Below are 24589 nucleotides of genomic sequence, written 5' to 3'. Positions count from 1 at the left end.
AACTCTCAATCTAGAAGGCAGATCAGTGGCAGAAAAAAATACAAGCATATAATTCAAAATAAACCCACATTTGGTTTCCCAAAGGTAACTTGATAGCAGTAGCTGCTTTCTTCAAACCAATAAACATTGCACCAAACTGCAGCATGAAATACTTCACTCTTATGAGTCTCTTCTCAACAATATGACTCTTCCCTTTATATAGATAGAAAAGATAAATTAAAAATGGCAGCCATATTAAATTAACGTTTTATGAGATGTATGCTGCAGAACCTTTCTTCTGTCAAGCGTGGTGTTAGATATGTTTCACTCCTTTTTCTTATACAGATAAAGCTTTCTTTCTTGTGTATAAAAATGAATATAGTTTAAAAAAATGCATTTGAGCCTTCAATAAACATCTTAAAACCCCTTTCTCATTCACACTTAGCTACGATCAAAGCTGTGGACTTCAGTGCAGATATACCATATGAAAATAAAATTACTTCAACTTCTTTTGTCATTTCAATGCCACTTCTTCACTTTTATGTTTAGAATTTCTTGAGTACTCAAGCCTTGTACTGTCCATTTGCACAGGCGTGAACTTTATACCTTATGTATATTTTTATTACGGTTATTATATAATGTCAGCTTTTTAAGAATATTTCTACTGAAAGACTTACTCCTCCATGCCCAGCACACAGGGAGCTCTTCCACTGGACAGCAGTTCCTTCCTGGTCTGTGATATGGGAATGCTTTTTGAGTGCTTCCAGTCTGCACAGGGATGAGGTGCAGTTGTGCACCATTCCTAACCAGTGCTCTCCTTCTACATGGAGAGGAAACTTAGGCTCTTGGCCAAGTGGGTGCTGTGGAAGACATCAGCAGATCCATCTTCTGCACAATCAGGACACCAAGATTCTGTGAAGCTATAAAAAATGTTTTTACCGTTCAATTTAAACATGCTTTTTTTTCTCCTTCCCTGCAGTTCCACTTAGCTATGTTCTTACCCAAGTCCATCATAATAGAGGGCAACACAGCTGAACATGAACTTAAAATGAGACCTTTTAACTTAAAGACTGAGTGTGGACTTTCGGTGCATATCCAAAGTAATGTCAAGTGAGATTATTTTATTCTTCCCCTACACTGTATCAAGGAACTCCTACCCTGTATACAATTTTGGGTTCCTCAAAAAGTATTTTGAAAAGGCAGGAGATTTTGCAAAAGTGCAGAAAGAATGGTAGGAGTTCTACAAAGCCTCTCTTATAGTAGGAAGAGTGATAATCCCAGTTTAAAAACCGTAATGAAGGCAAGGCTGTGTCAATTCATGAGAGTCTGAACACCTTAGGGGGCAGATTTCTGAGAGCACATACTTCCTTAAGTTTGCAGAAATAGATAAAATCATATTCTGTGGCTGGAAGTCGAAACTCAGCAAATTCAAATGGTGTAAAGAAAGAATTCTTAAATCATCTTCATGGGTTACGCATCCTCTTTAAATCTGTATTTTTAAAGGACTGCTACAGTGCTTTTACTAAATAGGTACTTGAAATAGAAGGTGCTTGGTGATTCAGTTTCCTGTGATATGAAATGGTGTGGTCGGAGTGAAAGAGCTTCTGGCCTTACAGCTCTGTTAATGTAATTTCTTCTTGTGAGACTGTGCAGCGAGATTCATAGCTTTTTGTTTCTACTTTTTTTTTTGTGTGTGTGTGTGAAAGTTACGGAAAATCAAATGAGATTCTGAAAACAGGTAACATTGCAGCAAGTAGGTTTCTTATCCTAGTTATAAAACACAACTTTACTCTGAGTTAACTGAGAAATACACTACTCTCTATTTTCACAATTAAACCAGTGTTTCAGCAGAAACAGGCATTTTTCAGAATGCTTTTACCATGGAAAATGTTGCAGTCACCTTTCCAAATACATTTTGACAAATATTACCCTGCTTTAATGTATTAGTCAGGGTCAGTTATCTTGAAATATTATCACCCACTGCCATATTGAGCATGGCCCTATGTGACATCCTATGACAGAAAACTTTTTGAAAGGATGAGTATTCACAAATGTTGAAAAGATGGTAGCTATCCCCCAAGCAGTTTATAGACATATAATGAACTGAAGAGACTAAGCTATAGAGTCCCTATTCTACAAGCTTCAGTCAGCCTTCAGCTGAGTAAACTTTCTTTGAAATATCTCCTGAGTAAAGAATGAATGAACAAAACTTAGAAATAATGTCTTCTAAAAAGAAGGGTAGTCCAATAATTAAAACAGTAGTTCTGGACTGGAGATCTAGGTTGAGTTTCTTCTTTTTTACAAGGACTTTTGTGAGATCCTTGACATTTTTTTTTTTTTTCCTCTGTCCTTCTGTACTATGCTTCCAACAGTGCATCTCACTATCCAGATCTGTTGAGTGCCCAAGAAACATTTTAACTCTGTGTATGCCCATCATTTCCATATCTCTTGATATTCCCAAAGGGGAAGCTTAGATACTCACCTGCGAAGAAGCTCTGGTGCACTGCAGACAGGTGCCAGTCAGGTTGCCTGACCCATCATGAACCTGGGAGACAAAGTGAAGTTCAGTGGAGGTAAAGTGCAGCAGCTGTATCTGAGTCTCTTATTGTTGCTCCACAGGGCTGTGATTGTGAATTACTCCAGGGGTATTAAGCTACCCTGGTATTTTAATGTATGTTGTATTGGTCAGCAAATCACAGGGTTTTCTTTATGGTTTCACAGAATGGTTGAGGTTGGAAGGGACATCTTGAGGCCATCTTGTACAACTGCCCGGCTCAGGCATGGCCACCTAGAGCCAGGACCTGTCCTGGCACCTTTTGAGTAGCTCCAAGAAGGAAGATTCCAGAACCTCCTTGGGCAGCCTGTGCCAGTGCTCACAGTGAAAAAAGCATTTCCTGATGCTCAGAGGGAGCCTCCTGTGTTTCAGCGTGTGCCTGTTGCCTCTGTTTCATGCTGTCACCCTAGTAACACTGTGGGAGAGTATTAAGTCGTCTTACTAGCATTGTGTTTACATCTTAAAGGGAAAACAGCACTAAAAAAATATAGTTCTAGATTTGTTTTTGTCAGGTTTGTAAGTAATTTTGTTAGAATAAGGACAGTAAAGATCACTAACAACTATCCTAATACCATGCTGCCAAAATGTCCTAAATATACCGATCCTGTTTCTAATGAAGTCAGATCATGTCCAGTGTTCAAAAGTATATTCTTTACTTCTGCCGTTAAAAACTAACTGTTGCATTTTTAATAGTATCACCTATTTGTCAAGGATCTGAGAGTGAGTAGAATGTGTGAATGCACTCTGCTTTCTGCACTGGAATTTCAGTATTTATTCTGAAATACTAGTTGAAGCTATTCTGAACATAAAATATTCTGAGCTATTTTACCAGCATTTCTGTTGGATGATTTCTGCCTTGGTCTAGAAATAAGCAGGTGGTTGTCATTTCAAGGTGATGATCTGTCCTGTTTCTTCAGAACCTCAAGTTTTTAGAGGGGGGAAAACTAATGATCTGTATTCTGATGTTTATAATGGATTCAAAATGCATTTTAAATATTTTTTTAATGTTTTTTTTTCTCCCTAGAAAATACGAAGGATATTCTCGTGATATATGAACAAGAAGCAGAAGAGTGGGCTCTGTATTTAAAATCTCTTTTTGGACATATAGTGAATGAAGGAGGAATCTTACTCTACAATCTAGAGACTTCATCTTTCAAGCACCAGGAGCTATTATCTTTACCCTGTTATAAATGTAAACTCCTGATACTATCCTGTGGACTTCTTAACTGCTTGAATCGAAAGAGAAGTTATTTTCTGGAGCAAGTTCTAAAACCTCCAGATAATGTGGTGATTCTGCTTTGTGGGGTGGAGAACTCGGAGATTCTTTATGAGATACTGACCTTAGACAGAGGCAGCGAAGAGATTTCCACTGATCAGGAACCTGAGGAATATCTCTCCGTTGTTACTGGAGTTATTCAAGCAGGTAATTTAAAAATGAAAGCTTTGTATCATTTTCTAGCTGTGTTAATATCATTTGGCAGAGAAAAAAGTGATAATTCAGATTTTCTGGAGAAACTATCTCTCTTCAGCTTGGTCCAACAGTTTTAGTGTGATGATACATTTGTCATTGAAGTTTGAAACTGTTGTACTCTTCGCCTGGCTTCATATTCACAGGGAAACAGCTTTGGAAGGTCTAAAAGCTGCCACTGGCACCTGTGAACCTACCATCACTACTTCATGGTAAGATTGAAGAGCTGATGTACACTTGTTTCTCTTTTTCCTGAGTATAAAAATCCCAGAAACTCTACAAAACTATGGGTTTATGTTTCATCTCTTTCAAAATGCCTTAATGTGACAGTGTATATAACTAATTACTGAGTAAGACTCAGTTTCGTGTGTGGCTTCATTTCCTGTGTAAGAGCAGAAGTTCCCTTACCCTTTTACCAGCCCAAGTAATAAGTCTGTCCTGGAAGGACTGAAGCTATCCAGTTTGTATGTGTTTGAACATCTATGGAAACTACAAGGAAGCATTAATGTAAAAATTATCACTTCTGGAATGTAAGAAGAACCTTGTACTGAAATGGCAAAGCCCGTGCACATGGTTTAGTTTAACCCAAAGTTTAACTTTGCCAGGCTGCACAAATGAAACCAAGAAATAGCTTTAGAAAGGCAGATGCATGGGCCACTTTGGAAAGGTGATACAGGTTGTGCACAGGTTTCGGGTAGGTGGCTGTGTTTTCCTTTGAGAACATATTTACGGCTGCTTCTTTGTGGTCTCTTACCTCATCTCAGCTCTTGCTATTTTGTCATGATTTTGTCTGTTAAGCAGAACGTTGTGCTTCTGTCTTTGTTATCTGCAAGGTGCCATTTTACTGGCACGGGAGCTTGTGCTTGAGAAAGACATCCTGCAGTTCAGGAGTTTTACTCGGAAATTAACCAGTTTTAGATGCAGATGAACAACCAAGAATATTCTTTTCAACACAGGGGTAGAGAGACCCCAGCTGAGTCAGGGTGACCTAGCTGGATATCCCTGCTGCCTTGTGCTTGAGCAGATAAGCTTGAGCATACTATAAGGCTTTCAAACCTACCCAGAATGTGTCTATGCACAATCTGGCTATATTAAATCAGTGCTTTCAAAACCAAGTTCTAGACTCCTCCTTCCCAGCCATCTCCTGTTCTAACAAATCTTGCTGTCTGGTATTAACCTTTTCCTCAGTATATCTTTTTCTGAGCGTCTCAGGCTTTAAGGTTTGGGGCTTATTACAGTTGCCTGGTTTGGTTTCAAGAGGTAATGTTTGCCATTCCTGGCTGTGTCTGGTATCTAGCCTCAGATTGAAGTTCCTTGGCAGCTTTTTAGTGGAATGAAAATAGTGGGTCTATACTAGGTATGTCTGTGTGTTCCTATATATAGGAAGGAAATGGGCCCAGAGACAGTCTGTTGACTTGCATACAGGAAATTGCAAACTTTTCTCCAAAGATAAACAGTTTCTTAGAAGACAGATGATGGTTCTTTGCTTAGGTCTGTGCATCCATAAAAACAGCAACTTCAGAGACAAGTACAAAGCTGAATTAATTAATACTTGTTGAAGGACTCAGTCTCAGTGTGTACACCTTTACCAGGGATGCATACACTGTGACTGGGATCAGACAAGGTCAATTGGCTGAAATAGATCCAGGACTTGGACTAGTGTTGTTGCCTGGTGCTTTGGGGTGTAAGCCCTCCTCCATATGTATAGCTGAGAACTGCTCTGGCTCTGTTTTTTCTGTACTGGTGTGCCCTGGCCATCAGGCAGGCCAGCTCTGATCAGTGCTTGCTAGGAGACCTCTGCTCCTTGCTAGGAGACTGTTCTCTGCACAGTCAAAGTATTCCAAGCGCAAGATTTGCTGTCACCTGGGTGTCGATTTAAGCTCAGAGGAATGAAGATGTGCATGTCTTATCATTATTTACCTTTGCTTAAAGATAATAGTGGTGACTGCTTGCAGTGTCTGCATTTATGATACTCTTTTGTAGAATCCTGTTAAACTCTTAGCCTTTTTGGTATCTGTGGCAGGGATTTTGACAGATTATGTGTCTGGGAAAAAGATTTTTCCATTGTATTTAAAATAGCTTGCTAAGGGGTTAAGTATACTTGGATTATCTGGGGCAATTTTTTTTGTGCCTTTCTTCAGGACTATACATAAGAATTCCCATCTCTCTTCATGTGGATCATCATCTTCTGTCTCTTTTAATTGTTTTCAGTGCTTATCTCTTGTCCCATCTATTTTTGCTTTTGGAGATAGTGATGAAAACAATTCTGTGTATGTTCTTTGTGCTTTTCTGTTCTTTTTTTTTTTCCTAAGCTGTTCATTGCTATTAACTTGTTCCTCCATGCATTTGTACCTTCTTGTCTCCTTAGCATTAACAAGAGACTCTACCAAAGTTTAAAAATTTAGTGATTTGCTTAAATTACAGTGATTATATGGCACCACACTGTTGTGCACCACCACAGCTAAATTCTGTTCAGCCCTTAGGACAGCACCCCATCAATTGATGCCAGGGCTCAAGAGTGGCTTGTGGGTAGTTAAAGCAACTGCAGATGGGTGCTTAATCAGGTTGTTACCTCACAGTCCTGAAGAGTGTTAATAATGGCGTAGCTTAGATGCTAGTAATCACCACCCTTCCACTACAGCGTTCTCTATACTCAGCAAAGTTCCTAGGCAAGGTAAGTTTTCAGCTGTCTCTTCTCCCCTAGTTGCTATTCTCTTTGCACTGTCTCTGCAGTCTGAGATGGAAAGAGTGCAAAATAAATCTAACTTTATATGCCTCCACCCAATTACTTTGCAAAAACCCTTCACCTACCAGATGGTGCCAGTTCCAGCTTGTTGGACCAGGTAGAGCTTTTTATCTGTTCAAACTTCCTTCTACCTCTGAAGGTATGGTGTGTATATATACCAAAAAAAATCTAGGCAAAACCCAGTACTAATTAGAATGCTCAGTAAAACTAAATAAAATTGAAAATGCAGTGGGTTTTGTACGTAGCATAGAGCTTGTTTGCTCTGTAGGCGTGATTCAAACACAAAATCTGAAGGGTTTGTCATTCTTGTTAGAACACGTTCTTGGAGGGGCAAAGGGAGAACTGAGACCTGGAAATTGGCCTTTTTAACATATGTTTCCTGGATGGTGGCAGATTTTATTATATTCATCTTATGCATGAAGAGGAATACAAATATTTTTCATATTTTTGTTGTTGTCAAAAGATTCCTTTAGCAGGACTTGTTCACAAAGAGCTTCACTGTTTGAAACTGCTACATACAGATTTAGAGTTGGTTTTGAATTTTGTGTAAGGGTCTATTGTCATAAAAGAAGATAAATCACTGGGGAAGAGTAGAACACTCAGAAATTTTATTACTCTATGTTAACATCTAAGATGGCCCAGTGTGACTCCAGAATTCAGAATTTTCTTTAATAGCTTTCCCTAATATTGCTGAAAGTAGAATCGGGAGACACATTTTGTTTGCATCTGTCTTTTCCTTTCGTGTTTTCTTTCTGTAACTTCTCCTTGGTCTGATGAACTGTGTGTACCCCTTTTTATATTAAATTGACATACTTTCAATGTATTAATTCAGTATCCTGTCTTTTTTTTTTTTTTTCTGGCTTAGACATAGCTGGGTTGTTTTTTTTCAGTCCTGAAACACTTCCACTTCAAATTCAGGCTAGCCATATGTTTAAACAGGGAATTTGTAGATACACATCTACAGCTGGAGGTAGTTATTTAAATCTTTAAATGTCCTGAATTCCTTCTGCAGTTATTTGTGCCTCTATATTGATGATGCAAAAAGAGAAAAGGTCTTATTTAATAGAAATAATTTTCTGTGGCACTGTTTGCAAAGTGTGCTGACACTTCTGAGACTTTTCTGGTGGGACTTCACAATACAGCTCAGGAGTCATAAGTATCCATTATTCTGCTTGCTCTTTTATTAGGTTTCATTGTTTACAGCTCAACAAAACAACTCTTGCCACTTCCATTTCTAGCCTTTTTTCTAAGCAGTGATATCCTCTTTTTTGGCCAAAAATATGAAGAGAATCTACTTCCATAAAATTTGATAGTTGAGAACCACTCAACAAAGCTACATGTTATTATTATTCATTATCTGCTATTGTATTGAAAAGTGAGAAGAGGTATGTAAAGTAACATAACCCAACTAGAAAACTGTATCCGCAGTCTTTGACAGCCCAGGGAAGATTCTCAAAATGAATACGTAACTTTTACCTGAGACAGCAACATGCCATTAATTTCTCATTGCTACTTAAAAAGTATTCAGTGTATCTGCACACAATTTTAATCACCGAGAAAAATAATAGTAAGAAAACTACTTTTGCAACCATTAGTAAGGTATAGATCTGGAGTAATGAGATACTAGCATTGGGTATTTGTCTCTAATGAGTAAATGTAGGACAAAGGGGCTGGGAGCTTAAAATAGGGCTTAACATATGCAGCCCACTTCATATATGGGGCTAATTTCCATTGTGCAGGTTGCAGAAAAGAGAAATAATTCACTGTGTTTTTACCATAACCTCTTATGGTATGTGTCTGCTGTTTAATTTCTAGTACAGTGGCACAGATTTTACTGGAATTGTAGCAGGAATTTGGGTATAACGCTGAACACTGAAGAATACTTAGCATTTTGAGTCCACTGTTTTACTTGTCCTCCTGAAAAATCCTCTTCACGTTGGTACTCAAATATGAGTAACTGACGACAATAGATTTTCTTAGGCTGTCAGCAAGACTTGTGCTGGAGAGCTAAAACCCTTAAATTAAGTGGCAACTTTGCCATTGTCTTCAATGGGCAAGTGTTTCACCTAGATTTTGATGCTAACTTAAAGTCTACGAAGAAATGAAGCTAAAGTGCTAAGAAGAACCAAAGTTGAAGAGGAAACAAAATCACTAGAATTTTGGGGTTTTGTTTGTGAATTCTGAATACAGGGTGGGTGGGTGGGGGGGCTGTGTGTGTGAACTAAAGCCTTTGTGGAAAAGATTTCTCACATGGACACACAAGATTGAGTAAATAGAGGGGAGCAGGTAGGTGGTTCTGGCCTCATTTACTGCCAGGGGAGGTTGCAGTAGATGAGACCACACAGTTGTGCCTCCCATTCTTCCTTCCCCAATGTATTTACATTCAGACAACGCATAACACTGTTGGTGCTTTAAGGCAGTGAGGTCACCTGCTTATTGAGGAGCACCTCAAATGCCAATTAAACTTTTTATTAAAATGAAAATAATCTGTATGTATTTATTGTAAGCAGAAGAGGCATTTTGTTAGCTGAAGTGTGCTACGGTATAGTCCTCATTTCCATTTTACCCTGCCAATGAGTCTTTGAACTCCTCTGGAGGGACTGCTGCTAAAAGTACTGGATTAATAAATCATCCTGAGATGTTGTGTTTCTCCGTCTCCACACAAAATGATTGCTGGGATGCCAGTGCAGTGATGGGATTTGTAGTGGGAGTGACTGTCAACAAGAAACCAGTTAGTGTCACTGACTTGTTTAGCCTGGCACATGATCCTGGCTATTTCAAACCAGAAGAGAAACTGAAGTGGCAGCCTGGAGGTGGCAAGCGTAGCTAGGATGTTGAGACTACCGTTCTCTGGAGCTTAAACTGTTTGAGTTCTTGTTCTTTCTTCTTTTATTTCTGCAAAATCCAGAGAAGACTTTGTTTTTTATATAATCAGATTTCTTAGCAGCTCATGTTTCAATCTGTCTAGCCAGTCATGGTGACCTGTACCCTTGGATTCTGAAGTATGCATCATGAATGTGATGTTTTTTCCTCTTATTTTTGACACTAATTGGATGAAAACTGCTTACACCTGGAAAAGTGAATGCACTGACATCTTAAAATGAATGTTTTTTAACAGCATTTAGGACAAGCTCATAAAAAGTTTTATTAATAATAGAAGTCAAGTGACTAGAATATAAGCATTACTGCAACAGCATGTACTAATTTAAATTAATATGCTGTGATTTTACTGTTGTTTATTTAGGTTATAAATTTTTTATTTTTAAAATGAATTAATGGATTTATCATCATTTAGTCTGCTCTTTCAGGGTGGCAGTGGACACCATCCAAATTTATGTCTTGTTTATGGCACAACAGTCATCAGTCAGTATTTAGTTGCGGTTGTAAGGCTATTTCTAAAGCTTACAAATAATTTAAGGTTTCCAGCAGGTATTTTGCAGCCAGAACTGTAAAATGCCTATGTGATTCTGTAGTCTTACATGTCTTTCATGCAATGCATTATTGACTCTCATTGGGTTTTACACTGTGGTTACGAATCACAATTACTGAAAAGTTATTTTTGGAAAGTGTCTGGGGAAGTCCTCTGGAAATGCGTTTTTTTGGTATAGTTTTTGGCACACAAGTGTTGTTATAACAAAATTGCTGTTTGTAATTTCACTATGATGTATTTCTGTTAAGTTAGTGTTAGCTTTTTGGAAATAGCATAAAATAAGGGTCATGTTGTTTTCCAGATTAAGAAAATTGAAACACCTATCCCTGAAAAAAATGAAGTCTTTAAGTTCATACTGAAAAAAAATAATCAGTATTAGGATAGCAAAAGAACAAATTATTTTTCTGTAGAATCAGATTTTGCTCTCTACTAGTAGAGTTTCTCTGTACTTAAATGTCTATAAGGACAGAAATTGGTCCAGAAAATGTTGTTACAGTTACAAAGTTAGGTGTTCAAAAGTCAAAAAGTTAGAGGTGCGAAGTAGCCTATTAAACTTCAGTTATGATCCTTGTTCATATGCGTTGATTGCCTTTAATTATGTAAGTGCAGTCTCCCCCCACCACTCCTGCCAAGAACCTGCCCTCATTAGTACAAAGGATAAATAGAATTCAGTTAATTAGCAGTTATTTGATACTTTGTTTTGTGTTTGAGTTTGTGGTTGCGTTATGTATTGAATGTCATTCAAATCCTGTCGAGAAAACAGAATTGTTAATTTCCTAATGTCTGTAGAACTCATTTCTATACTGTGTGCTGTCCAAATGTTATTTTATCAACAGTTTACATACTGGTATTCAGCAAGTTCAGGGTGAAGTATTTCTTCCACTTATGATACCACTTTAATACATTACTTTCGTAACACTTGCCAGTATACAGTATTTTTTATGTCCATATTCAAACTCCCTTCAATTTCAGGTGCATGTTTGACTGCTCAGATATCTGCAGGTCAGCTGTCAGGTCTTTCGCAGAAAGTGCAATGGAAAACTAATGAGCACTTCTGAAAAGCATGTTTTAAAAGCATTCTAGCTTTTTGCTTCAAAACTTTAGGATGAGAGCCAGAAATTATCTAAATTCTCTTGAGCAGCATTCAGCTAATATCACTGTCCTTTCGCTCACTGGAATAGTCTCCTCATTCACCAGACTCTTGTTGTTACAAGAATAACTGAATAGGAGTGCGGTAAACAACACCTTCTTTAAGTACAAAACCACAAGTCGATGCTGGAATAGGTCTATTTTGTGCACTGTCCCCAGTACAGATCAATTTAAAAGAAATAGTTAACAATAAACTACAAAGGAGAAAGACTGCTTTTGAGTGTTTGGTTTTATGCAACCTTAATGAAGTCGTTGTAAAACATTTGCTTTCCCAGGCTCCTTTTCTCATCCTAGCCTTGGCATCTTTACCCAGGGACTCTTACTCTTCAGTCTTGGTCCCTTGTAGTAATATTGGTTATTCCCTTCTGGAGCACCCGGCAATATACATGGGATCCTGATCAGGATCCCACAGATGCTGTGCAACAGCATGTTTGTTGAATTAGTTGGATCTCACAATATGGAGCTCAAGCAGACCTTATCTCTTATGTCAACGTTACCTCAGATGTGGAAAAACAGGTGATAGCTTGATCCAGCATAAAGAAAGAGTGGCATAGACAGATATTGCATAATGTGGCAGAAAGTCTCCTGGTAGTTATTAAGCCACCGAAATCATTTCAACAAACTGGAACTGACAGAGTTTTTTTTTAATATTTGACCAGTACTTTACATAATGTGGCCATTCCTTTTTTTGAACCAATACTGGGAACTCTGTAGCCAGATTTATTGCATTATCAAACACAGGCCTGCATTGTTGTCCTGTCTCCCAAATCCTAATGCCTGCATCCATTTTCCATTTCTCACTTTCCTGCACATGATTCTATTCTCTTTCCTTTTGCCCAACTCCTCTCCCATTGTTTGCCATATTGTCTTCCAGGGGAACTTCTCTTCTTCCTCAAGCCCACATTTCTTACCTGCTATAGTAAGTTGAAAAGATCAGTCACAGGGATGTTTACTGAAAAGGGATAAATACAATCCATCTAAAGATCTTACTAGGCTTGTACCTCTTCACTAGCTCTTGGATTTTTTTTTTCTATTTTTTTTTCTATTTGCAAACCTGTAGCTTTAAAATAGCTGTATCTTGTATCTAAAATAACATACAGAATTTCACCTAAAAAAAAGAAAGTGGAAATTGGTGTCATGGTATTTCCTTATTTCTGAGGTTGTAGGTTGCTTGTCCATTTGTTTTCTTAACTCTGTTTTATTTAGCAAATTTTTCTTTTTTTTTTTTCCCTCAGCCTGATTTCTGATGTTAAGATCTTCAGAGCAAACTAAACATTCTGTGAAACAATCAAGTAGGATAGCAATGATCATTGTAATCAGACTTGATGACCATTTAAAGATATTTCCAAGTAGATACCATTAAAGAATTCTTTTTTCTTTCCTAGGTAAGCCACAGAATGAAAATCCTGGAGACTCTTTGTCTTATATCTATGAAGCAGTTCTTGCAGACGGTGAGTTGAATTCCCCTTGTATTTACTTGAATAAAGCCAGTACTCTTCAGAAAATTTAATTTGTTTTCTTACATCTTGTCAGACATGAAAGGCAATAAACTAACCTCACCATAGCATACAGTTGTGTAGAGGAACATACCTTGTTCTCAAGCATCCACCCACACATCTATACCCACACGTTCTGGTGAGGAGTGTAAAAAGGGGACGAGATTCAACAGGGATTTTTCCTTTCATTTCAGAGAAGAGAAAAAGGAAGACATGGTGAGATTTCCTTCTCTGCTCCCGGCATGGGGAGTTTTGCGTGTAGTAAAGGGAGAGCTGATTTGAAATTTCAGATAGATCAGTCCTACTCGCATTACATTTGCAGCATCATTCATTGGCAGCCAGTGGTTGACAGAAGCCCTGCATCCTGACTTCAGCACCTCTTGATGTTTGCTATTCTGGTTTATTTATGTTTGTGAAAGCCTACAAAGAGTCTTAGTAGGGAAAATAGCCTGGTAAACTCTCCACTTACTTTTAGTGAAGAGCTACATAACGTGTTATCCCCAGTTCTTACTTAAACAACTTTATTTCTGGGTTGACACTGTTGTGAAGTGATTGGCTTAACAGCACTGGTATGCTGACTGATGGAAAAGGCTGAGTAAGTTATTTTGGAATTCCTGGCATAGCAGTTCTGTGCTGCTGGACTCTGAAGTTACTGGCTCTGTGGGTCTGTTTCGTTGGCAAGATGTAAAGGTAGAAGGATGCTGCAAGCTCACTGACTCCTCCTTACTGGCGTGAATTCAATATACATGTCAGCGATGTATGGAGCTTAGAATTTTAGTTTCTTCAGTTGATTTGAAGATACAAGCATCAACCTGTGTTCTTTTAAATATTCCAGTCATTCCCACTTACCGTGCTTTGGTTCACAACGCAGAACAATCTTGGAGCATGTGGTTTGGATTCTTTTAAATAAAACTAAAATGAAAAGTGCACTCAGGGAGCTCACTGGGTGCACTTCAGACACTAAAAGGTATGTAGGTCCAGACCAGAACTAGTTGGAAGTATGCTGCTTTGAAACGTATAGTGTGGAAGGGAGTATTTAGCACCAACCATTTCTCTTTACCAAATCTTCTCCTATTAGTCCCCGCACCTTTCCAATAGGGAGTTTGTGACTTTCCTGGCATCTCGGTGTACTTGTGTGATCTCAAGCAGAAAGCTGCTGTAAAGTTGCACTGTTACATCCCTACAGATGTATTGTCAAGGTTTCTAAGGATATCTCTTTTGGTCCTGTGTTGAATGTGCCATGGGTCAGTGCACTGAACAAGTTTGTTGATATATAGAAGGCTTTGTGTCAGTACTGGCTCATCATCCAGGTGCTTAATAAGCTGACATCACTGTTCCTCTCATTCATGATTGCGATCCCAAGAAAATGAGACAGCAAATGAGGGAATAGTCATGGAAAAAAGAGAATCCCAAGAAAATAAAGGACCGGGGAGATGTTTGTCCAAGCTACTACCGCTTTAAACCTTGACTCTTTTGTAAGAATCCTTTGCTGCTTTTAAATGGGGAATTGAAGAGCCACTTTAAGTCCAAGTTTCCCATCTGCTGAACTGTTGATGCTGATTAATAAAGTGAACTGAGGATTTTCCAGCTAAGAAAGTCTTGCATTAAGAGCAAAAATTTCACTTGAAATCTTTGCTGAAGTTGCCTGGACCACAGTTCTCAGTCAGCTTTTGGCAGTCATCTTGATAGCACTGATTGTATGTAGGCTCTGCTGGTTAATGATGTCTAGTTGTTGCTAAGAGGACCAAAGAGATTCTCAAATGCTCTGATGAGAGAAAGGGCGAACTAAAAAAAGAGGGATTCCCAATAATTGTATCCTACATGTGAGGTTAAGACTGACTCCTGAATGAGACTAAGGAAATAAACAGTCAACATTTCTTGTGTGGTGGTGCAACAGGGAGCAGTTATCCAATATCACTGCAAAACTTTGGAGGGAAAGTACCCCAAGAAGTGAAATGATTGCAGTTTCGAAGATTCATGTGTATGCAGTGCTAAATTGTATCTATGATACAAAACAGAAGTGTCAGGAGAAATTATAAACCAAGAAAAGATTTTTGCTAGAACCCTATAAATTCACAAAAGAACAGCATTTTTTGTCATGCTCACAGCTGAAGTTTTGTTTGAGTATGCACATATAGTACCAAAGAGAGTATAAAGTGAGAGAAGATGGAATTTAGACTTGAACTGGAATGAAAGTTGAACAGATCACAAGTATAAAACTAAATGAGAAATCTAAAGCAACAAGGGTGAAAAGAGCAGCGAGTGGATGACAAAACATATAAAAAAAAAAGAAAACCAAGACAAAATTATTCATATAGAGGAACTATTCCTACTGAAGTCAATGGCAAATTTCCTTTTGATTTAATAGAAAATTTTGCAGATTTTAGGGCCATAAGACATGACAATCAACAAAAGTGCCACCTAACTTTTGCCCTATGCTCATAATTTCTTTTTAAGATACTGTACATTTGGGAAAGATAGCCAGTTTTGTTTTGAAGATTGCAAGTAGTATGAATTCACCATCTCCTGACAAATAGTTCCATAGTTTAATTAAAATAGCTTTTAAAATACATTTCTATTAGAAGTTTATATAACATCAGTTTCAAACTATTCATGCCTTGCCTTTTTGTGTTGGGCTAAAATCCTTTCTATTATTAGGAATATTTTATTTGTGCTGTTCCTTGTAGACTGTAATCTAGTAATCTGTTATATTTTATCTTCACTAAGCAAACAGATTGATTTTTATTCTGACTACAACAGATGCAGGTATATTTAACAATCAAACCTGTAATACCATCACAAAACAAGATGAAGATTGATTGTTTTCCACACAACCACATTCCTCTACATTATGCTATCACCTTCAATTCTTCACTGGTTACATCACGTTATTACCATTACTTAATTCAGGATTCATGTCAGCGATATAGGCTAGAGCCATATAGACTGTTCTTTCTAAGATGTTGGCACAATATTAACTTTTTCAAGATTTGTTAAAAGTCAACAGTAGTGTTTCATGGAGTTTCTCAGCCAATGTTTTTTTGGCGTAAACTTATCCAGTCCTACAGATCTAAAAATATTTAATAGCTGCTATTTAACATCCTCCATACTTGTTACCAATGGAAAGTATTTTGTCTTTTCTATAAAATACGAGTGTATCATCTTTCCAGAACATAAATATTTGTTGCATGCTTCTTCCTCTTCTGCAGACTGATAATTTTACATTCATTGCATAGTAGATACCTGTCATTGCTAGATACTGTTTTTTCCTGATATATTACAAAACCAACAACAATATTTTTATGAACACCGTGGGAGATAGAGTTTTTAGATCTTTCAATTATTTGCATTCTACTGTTGTTGATTTTTATTCACAATAATCAATGTCTCATTTTCCCCCTTATTTATTTATTTCAAAATCTTTTCAGTCCTGATTGGGACAGTTTTCAGTTTTGAAATAAAGTTTTTGTTTTCTTCTAAGCCTAAACCCCTTTTTTTTTCCCCCCTTTTTTTTTTTTCTTTAATAGCAAATGTGTCTGGCGTGAGTCTTTCTGCTGACAGCAGCTGTGGCAGCATGGCACGGGGAGACGTGTGGTCTCTTAGATAGAGAAGTCCCATGTAATTTAGAACTGTACAGATCAAGAACAGCATCATAAATTTCATCCAGGCATTGATAAGAGCCCTGTGCAGGTATTGAAGCTCTGCTGTCATACAGACTAAGATACGCTATTTGGTAAATGGGCTGCTGCAGCCCATGCTAGCTTCTGTTACCTGATTGATTTAAGGGATGCTATGATGTGGAGTATATTGTCTTGTGTCAGTAAATGTTTGGATACTATTAATGATATGTGTCCTGTACTTTTGTGTACTACTACTTTTGTGTACTACTACTTTTGAGTAGGTTAGAGGCTGAGAATGCTGGCTACCAGCGTCTCTCCCCCTGGCCTCTCCCAATTTATTTATTAAAGGACTTTTCAGTGATGTTAAACTTCATGACCTTCCAGCCATGTCATTTTTTGAACTTTGATGACTGTAAAGAATATGCTTCATCAAGAGAATAGAAACATGATCAAGAGGGGAAAGTTTGACTACTCACTAGTAGTGCCTTGAGGGTGATATCTGTAAAACCTTAAACCCCTATTTGGCCTTAAATCTGAGCTTTTGGCCTGCCTGCCAGTTGTTCTTCCCTGAAGTATGACTTGATTCTAAAATGCTCCCCTCTAGCTGTGTTCTTTTATATCTATGTAATTCAAAATGTAGCCACGTGTCACTTCTCTGTCCAAGCACAGTGTGCAATTTGTGCCAGACCTGTTATAAGAGACTTGAATTGTAGTTTAGGGATAATAGAACTGCTAGACAGCTGCAGCTAGCCCCTTTGGAATAATAAGGAAGTTGCAGGACCATTTTATCAGGCAAACAAGTTTAGGAGGTCTGCTCACAACTCTGGATGCCCCTTCTATCAGGCCTTTCTTCTTTAGTGGTAATTTGAGTCAGCAGCAGGAGAAAAACCTGTCTCTGCTGTTGTAACAACATGTCTCAGATTTTGGGCAACGTTTGGTGCTGTATAATCCTTCACTGAAACAGAGGTGAGATGTGTGTGTGCTGATACCACAGAGAAACGGAACAAAAATGCCAAAATGTTTTTACTGTGGTAGAACTCCCGTAACTCTGAAATGGATAGATGGACTCTTTAATAAAACATCAGGCTTTAATAACTGAGAACTGCCGGTGCACACAGAGGCCAGACTTCAGTTAGCCTTTCCCTGGAGAAGAGGCAGGATGAAAGTATGCAGAATGTAGAAACTGGAAATAACAGGCTTGGGTTCCATCAACAGTTCTGCTCAGTGCCTAAATGACCTCAGGCAGGTAGTTATTATTTCCAAACTCATCAGTGTGCCTAACAGTTTCGAAACTCTTTGGGACAGTTACTCTGGGTCTAAAGCTCAGGAGAGTGCTCATGTTATTAGTGCTGCTGCTGTAGCTGAAAATCATAGATTTGATTGCAGTAACAATAATAACATGAATTGATATATAGTGAAAGATAAACTTAGTCCCCAAAAGGCTGTAATCTAAATGTATGCATCCTAACCAAAGCACTGATTGCTGAGTTCAAGTCAAATCTTTCTTCCAAGCCGCAGGCCAGTTAGGAACTAGTTAGTTGTCATAGCTTTAGATTGTCTCTGAATATACAGGTGAAGTCATATGAAAGTATGTATGTAAAGAAACACCTACAGTTTCATGCAAATTATTTCTTAAAGGTTATTGAAAATTCGTGGTAAACTGCTTTTTGCTGTTATATGGTTATTTGAAGGCAGAATTTCTTGTTTTTACTATCAGATTCAGTATGGGTATACATAAGAAGACTTTTATATGACTCCATTAGGCTACAATTACATCCAAGTGGTAAATTGTGTACAAAAACGTACCTGATAACACAAGAACAGCTGGATATACACCCTCACAATCAAATCAGTCTTTGCCTACATGTATACAGTAATGCATAAAACAATGGGGGGGGGCTGTCCAGGGATTGCTGTGTTATGGAAGAGAAATAGACATGTATGAAAATTGCAGCACCATCGGTTGCTAAGATGACATAAACACCGCCTCCAAATATTCAGAAAAGGAAAAACTGTTCTTCATAGCTTTTACAGGAACTGTCAGTTTGATGCTTATTTGCAAGAAAAATTGTTCACCATAAATAAAGTAATAGAAACATTTTGGAGACATGGGCAAAATAGGCCAGCTCACAGAAAGCTACTGTTTTTGACAGAAGAACTCAACCATGCAGGAGAAATTGGGACTGAGAATGCTTTTGAGAAAAACAAAGATAACTGTCAACATATTTGCAAAAGATAGATGGTTCAGCATAGAGAGAAACATTATTTAAAGCTTGTTCAATAACGAATATGTTTACCTTGGTCTGGAATTTATACATGATAGAAAACAAATGTAAGAAATTAGCATTTAAGTCAGATGTTTATATGTTTGAGTATGTATTTAATATTTTTCCATGATTTTTAGAAACCTTTCCATTCCTAAGCCCTCTCTCACCATCAGTAAAAGAAAACTTTTCAGCAGAGCAGAAAAGGGGATTTGCTTTGAAATCCTATCGTAGAAAGGGCTTATGGTAAAAAATGAATAAATCCCATGTTCATGCTGAGTAAAACAGGCTCATTGAATGAAGCCCAGTGTGGTGGATGTTTTCTGCCTTCATGTTTCACAGGCTTTCTCAGGTCATTTATAGAGCAATTTATGCAGTTAGAGGCTGCCTTTCAATCCCTCTCTCTACTGAGTTCATACAGCATTTACAAATACCCATACTTTAAGAGGACTAATGTTAATAAATGTCTATGATAAACTTATGGTGGATTGCAGGAAGAATATGATGTGCCTACGTCTTTTTTTCCTGATTTTTCCACATTAAAGAAGGTTACTTTGTTGTTTCCTGTATGGCTCTGCTTTCACCCACATTCCTGCAGAGCAGTGACACATGTGTTTGACTTTAAGCTTTTGAATTGCAAGGAAGCCACTTGTATAGAAGCAGTGTTTCAGTTATACCTCACAGAACCCAGTGGTTCTGTGACACAGAACTTTTGCTTTTACCTCGCATTGTGCTGGGGAGTGGTCCTACCATATTGCATGGGATGACTCCTGCACTTAAATGCGCTGCTGAGTTTAGCCTCTGTAATCCTCTTTATTTTAGTCTTTGGCAGTGGAACACCCTGTCTCTTATTTCACACGGCAAGTTGGCCACCTGCTTAATTACCTTTCCATTCATTGTCATCTGCCTAATCTGATTTGCCTGTATTTCTCATCCTGTTCTATGTTGTGTGATCTAGGGATAAATGAGGACCTTTTTTTGTAATGCAGTTTCTGTTCTTCAGTTAGCATTGCTTTAGCAAGTCTCGAGGAAGAAATGAAATTTGTAAAGCTAGCAGGTCTTTTCCTTTTGTAAAGCAAACTAAATTTGGGCTGCGAGATTTATTCTATGGGTAGCCTTAGAAAACACATAAATCTTTCATAAGTTTATGTTTTCTGCTATTTTTAATACCCCAAATCTGTCACATTCGTTGTTGACTCAAAACATTTAGCGAATACCAAGGAATCAAAGCCAGAGACAATTTATAATCCTCACGTAGACTGCAGTAGGGGTAGCTAAAGAGTGCATTTGAAAATTGGGGAGGGGAGGGAGGTTGGATATGGCTTGAAAGTTGTTCAGAAGCCATGGTGTGGCATTAATTGTTGAATCCACAAGAGACTAGAGAGGCTTCATTAAAATTTCTCAGGAATGCAATTTCAAAGTAATTTCAATAATTCAGTTACAAATGTTAAATTGAAAGCAATAATGCATTCCAAAAGGTTTTGTGTAAAATATACCAAATTAATGTATTGAAGTTACATGAATTGAGAGAGAATATTGAAGGAAAATTGAAAACATCAGCACTGTGCCCAATTAAGTGAATAACTGTTACAGTAAATGTGTGTAATATCTTATTATTTAAATATGAACTTAAATTTTAAATCAGTCCTTTCAATGTGACCGTCAGCAGTAGATATTTGTCAGAAGTAAGCCAACAAAAGTAACCCGATGGAAATAGCGTATTACCCTCTATAACAGACGGTAATTCCCAGTAAGACTGCCCTGAATACTCAAGGGAAGATTGTCGTAGATTTCCTTTCTTTTTAGCTTCTAGCTCAGAGTGCTGTCTAAGCATCATTATATATAGTTAATAATTTCTTATACTTCAGTCCTACAAGAAAGGGTCCCGTTTTACTTATCCATTATTTTAATCGTTGCTGCTACGTTTTAAGAACGTCACGGGTAGGTCAGCATTTATATAAAACGTTAAAAGAACACATTCACCAAGCAACAAATACTCTTTAATAAATCCTCTCTCTTAGATATTCTAGCATTATAATGATGTTCTTTTATGCTTCTCTTAAGCCAATATTCACCTACAGTTGTAAATTCTTAGTAAATTACAATTTTTCTGAAAGCCTTAGCAATTAGGGCAGCTCCCTAGCCATTGCTTTCAGGTTAAAAGCAAGACTGTAAAGAGTGTTCACAGTGAAGATGTTCAAAAGACCTGTACATCAGGCAACACCTGCCCACATTAAACAAATATTTTCTATACATTGCATCATTTGTGCGACTAGAATCTCATTACTCTAGTATTAAGGCCTTAGGAACTACATTGTTTTAGCTAACGCCAAGACAAGGCTTGCTTAATCTCTGGTGGATTGCTTGTTCAGCATTTATAAATAACACTTCACGCGATTGTTTCATGTTCCACATTTTAGGACAGATAGCGTGCAACTGCTGGTAGGAATCGGGGTGCTGGAGATGGTGGCTCTGGAGTTTGCTTATTAAATATGTAGTAGTGATAATATAGATCCCTGTTATTCTTGGACTGCTTGAAATGGCTTTCATTGATTGTCAGGTAGACCTGACGTTTAGTGAAAGAGGTCTTGCTTGATGTTTTTTAACTAAGAAATCGCTCCCCACTTTCACAGTCATCAGGGGAATCCCTTATTCTCTTAGATATCGAAGTCTTTGATTTAACAGCCACATTTCTTAATAATTTGTCTAAACTCTAGGGCTGTGCAATCCAAATACTGACTGGGTTGTAGTCATATGTCACTAGGCATAATAAAAATATTAAAATGCAATTAACGTGGGAGGGAAACATTATCCTAATTCAGACCAACTTGTTAGCACTAGCATTGACCTTCTCAGTAGATGAATTATTGTGGACATTAAAAAGTGGAAGTAACTACTGTCATCTTTGATAAGCAGAGTGCAGACTGTAGAAATAAAGCTGTCATGAACTTCCCATGGATCGGAATGCATCCACACGATCCTTGAAGAATGATCACTGACAGAAAGCTGACATCTGAGAATCCAGTGCCTACCAGATTTGTTATTCAGTCCTTTCATTTTGTCAATCCGATAATGAAATGTTTCTTGTCTTTGCAAGACTCCTTTGCCTAAAGTGGTAGAAAAAAATTCAGAAGCACGCACCTCATATGAATTGTCTTCTGAAGTAAATTCTGTGTGCTTAAGTGTAAAAATTACGAGTGACTTAAAATATGAACACATAATATTCCCAAATTATGTGCTGTGGGCATACGGTATCCTACCTGTTTTCCTCAGCCACGATTCAGGCCTTCCTTTTTCTGAAGGGCACTGCTAAAAAAAGTCTAGTCTTCACGGTGGTAATCAAATAAATTAATGTACTTAGTTGGAGCTGGATTAGTTAAACTGCATTGAACTGTGGGTGGGTTCTCATTCAGAATCAAAATAGCCTTTGTTCAGTGTAGCCTATTTAACTTCCAAAATAAATGAAAGCAAATGGAATTAAAACTACTTCAATTCAGTAAAGTATGTCTACACATGGGTTCGGTGTAATTTTACTGATATTCACTGAATTCACAGCTTGAATTCAGAATTAGTTTGCCTTAAAGCACGAGAATATAAGCAGTAGGAGGCTATGGAGATTTTACTAGCTGATGATGAACACTGAACTTACCCACCTTAGATGTTCAAAGAACCTTTAGCTTCCTCAACAAAATGTGGGCAAATGATACCTTTTTTTTTTTTTTTTTTTTTTTTTTTTTGTCTGGGATCTCTAACAATCAAAGCACATCTCAGGGTAGGGTTGGGAGGAATCTAAATCAGACGTAGCATACCCAAGTTTCTGTACTACGTTCTCTGGCATAACTTCACTTAGCAGGCACATTTGTTGCAAAAGGAGTTCATTAAAAATGCCTTCTTAAGCAAGGCAAGGTTGGTAAGGAAAGGGAATATTCTGTATCAGACTGGTAGATATAGGGGAAATAAAGGCAAGCAAAAAATGGGAAAACTAATTGTAAGTTAGCAATACTGATGCTGAATGGAAAGAGTTCTGTGCCACTTGGGAGCACTGTGGTGTTTGTGTACCTCAGTCACTTGGGCGCTTTCGGAAAAAACTCAAAATGGCTGTGGTACTTGTTTCAACAAAGCCAAATTGCTACTGTTCTGTGTTCTGCCCATCACTAATTTGTATTAATATTCTCCGTCCATTTAAGAGGAAAAGATGTGCCTGAAAAGTTATTTGTGTCCTTGAATGTAATTGACTGTGAGTGTTTTGTAATTTACAGTAATCCAAGATACTGTTGATGTCTCTCAGGATATTTTCTCACCAGCCAGTCAAGATTTTTTAACTCTGAGCTGCTTGGAATGATATCATTAATCTAACTAGGTGACTGCAATATGCTGGGTAATCCTGTGTGATGAAGAGCTGCTGCAGTCCTTTGAGATGGGTGGCAAGAGCATTTTGTACAGGGTAATAGAGTGTCTGGAAGGGAGTAGTAATGATACAGCTGAGAAGTAGCAGGTGTGAAGAATAGCCTTTCTAAGACACAGGCTTAGTCAGAGCTCTGCAGATGCAGTTGTCACTTCTTCTATATTTCTTCATTAGAGTTCTGCATTTTGGTGAAGGATTCACTGTGGCTCTTGGGCCTTTACCAGTACAGCAAAACAGAAAAGAAACTGGTTGCAAGCTATCTGTATGACTGGCGTAGCATTTCCAAACCCAGGATATCCCCCACAAAAAAAATGTGTGCTTTCAGTTCATTGTTTTGTCCATGAAGGAGGGCAAAGACTATGGAATCTGTGTCTACTGTCGTAGTTATCCGGTCATGCGTATCGCTGCCCTCACATAAATCCTCCCTGTAGACAGGTGGGCTGATGTTGCAAACATGTAGGTGTCCTTGTTTACATACAGGGAAAGCAAGAGTGGTAAAAATCCCAGTTTATTGCAGTGTGTGAGAGTTTGTTCTTCTGAGACTACGAAACTGACTGATCTCTGTGACCTCGTTGGTCACGATGACTTTGGTCTAAATGCCGTGTCCCGTTTGACTTTAGTAAGATGAAGCATATACACAGAGCCTGTTCGTGTAGAGACTGCAGGATCAGAACTTCAGAGGCAAGCTCTTAATCAAAGGGGTAAACCTCACCACATTTAAATGAAAGGAATTTTGCTGGGCTTTCATGCGGTGACCTTGATGCGACTCCAAATGCCATATGAGTCTTTAATATGTTGGAAACCACATCTCTACCGTGTTTTGTTGATCTGGGATTATTAACAATGTCCTCATTCCATGTTATTTATTTCAGATCAGCAGACTAGCTCTGATGCTTACTTGGCAGATGTCAGGAGAGCATCAGAAAAAACAGACCTCAGTTTTAAAGCAGAGGTACTTTCTGAAACATTAGAAACTAACGAGCAGTCGATATTGGTGCTTCCAGGAAGAATATCATGTGAGGTAAGGTTTTTGGATGCTAAAATCTTTGGGATAACAGTTAATGTTCTTCTCTTCTTCCTGCTGCAATCTCATTCATACTATAGCAGTTGTGAAAACAAATAACAGATAGGGGGCCAAAATGAGAGTGCATGGAGAATGCAATGGGATTTATTTTGCCTTTGTGTCACATCCACACTGCAGCCAAAGGATTTGCAAATAAAATAGTTTTGAGGGAGCCTCTGAGGGATTTTATCTCTATTAGAATTATTTGGCAGCTTGGGTAGAGATATTGCTGTCATGTGGACCTTGTAGTTTAGAGAGAGCATGTAGTCAGGCACTTCTTAAGAGAGATGGAGTGTCTCTTGGCAAGAATCGACGATGGGTATGTGGGTACATGCATATGTGCCCATATTATGTGAGTTACACAACAACTGCTTGTGTGAGTGTGTACCTTGTCTGATTCTAAATTAAACCAGAA

General features: G+C 38.0%; 1 protein-coding gene across 1 annotated transcript in view; it reads left to right on the top strand.

The window, feature by feature from the left end:
• Positions 1–2518: 2518 nt before the first annotated feature.
• BANK1 (B-cell scaffold protein with ankyrin repeats 1) overlaps positions 2519–24589 on the top strand; it is a 131211-nt gene continuing 109140 nt past the window's right edge. Inside the window, exons 1-4 of the mRNA XM_009885531.1 lie at positions 2519–2552; positions 3558–3956; positions 12712–12777; positions 23984–24132. Coding sequence (XP_009883833.1) covers positions 2519–2552; positions 3558–3956; positions 12712–12777; positions 23984–24132 — 648 coding nt within the window. The remainder of the gene's footprint in view (positions 2553–3557; positions 3957–12711; positions 12778–23983; positions 24133–24589) is intronic.

Source organism: Charadrius vociferus, unplaced genomic scaffold (genome assembly GCF_000708025.1).
Source record: "Charadrius vociferus isolate BGI_N301 unplaced genomic scaffold, ASM70802v2 scaffold55, whole genome shotgun sequence".
NCBI lineage: Eukaryota > Metazoa > Chordata > Aves > Charadriiformes > Charadriidae > Charadrius > Charadrius vociferus.
The sequence above is the reverse complement of the archived record's forward strand: the minus strand, read 5'-3'. Positions and strand labels throughout refer to the sequence as shown.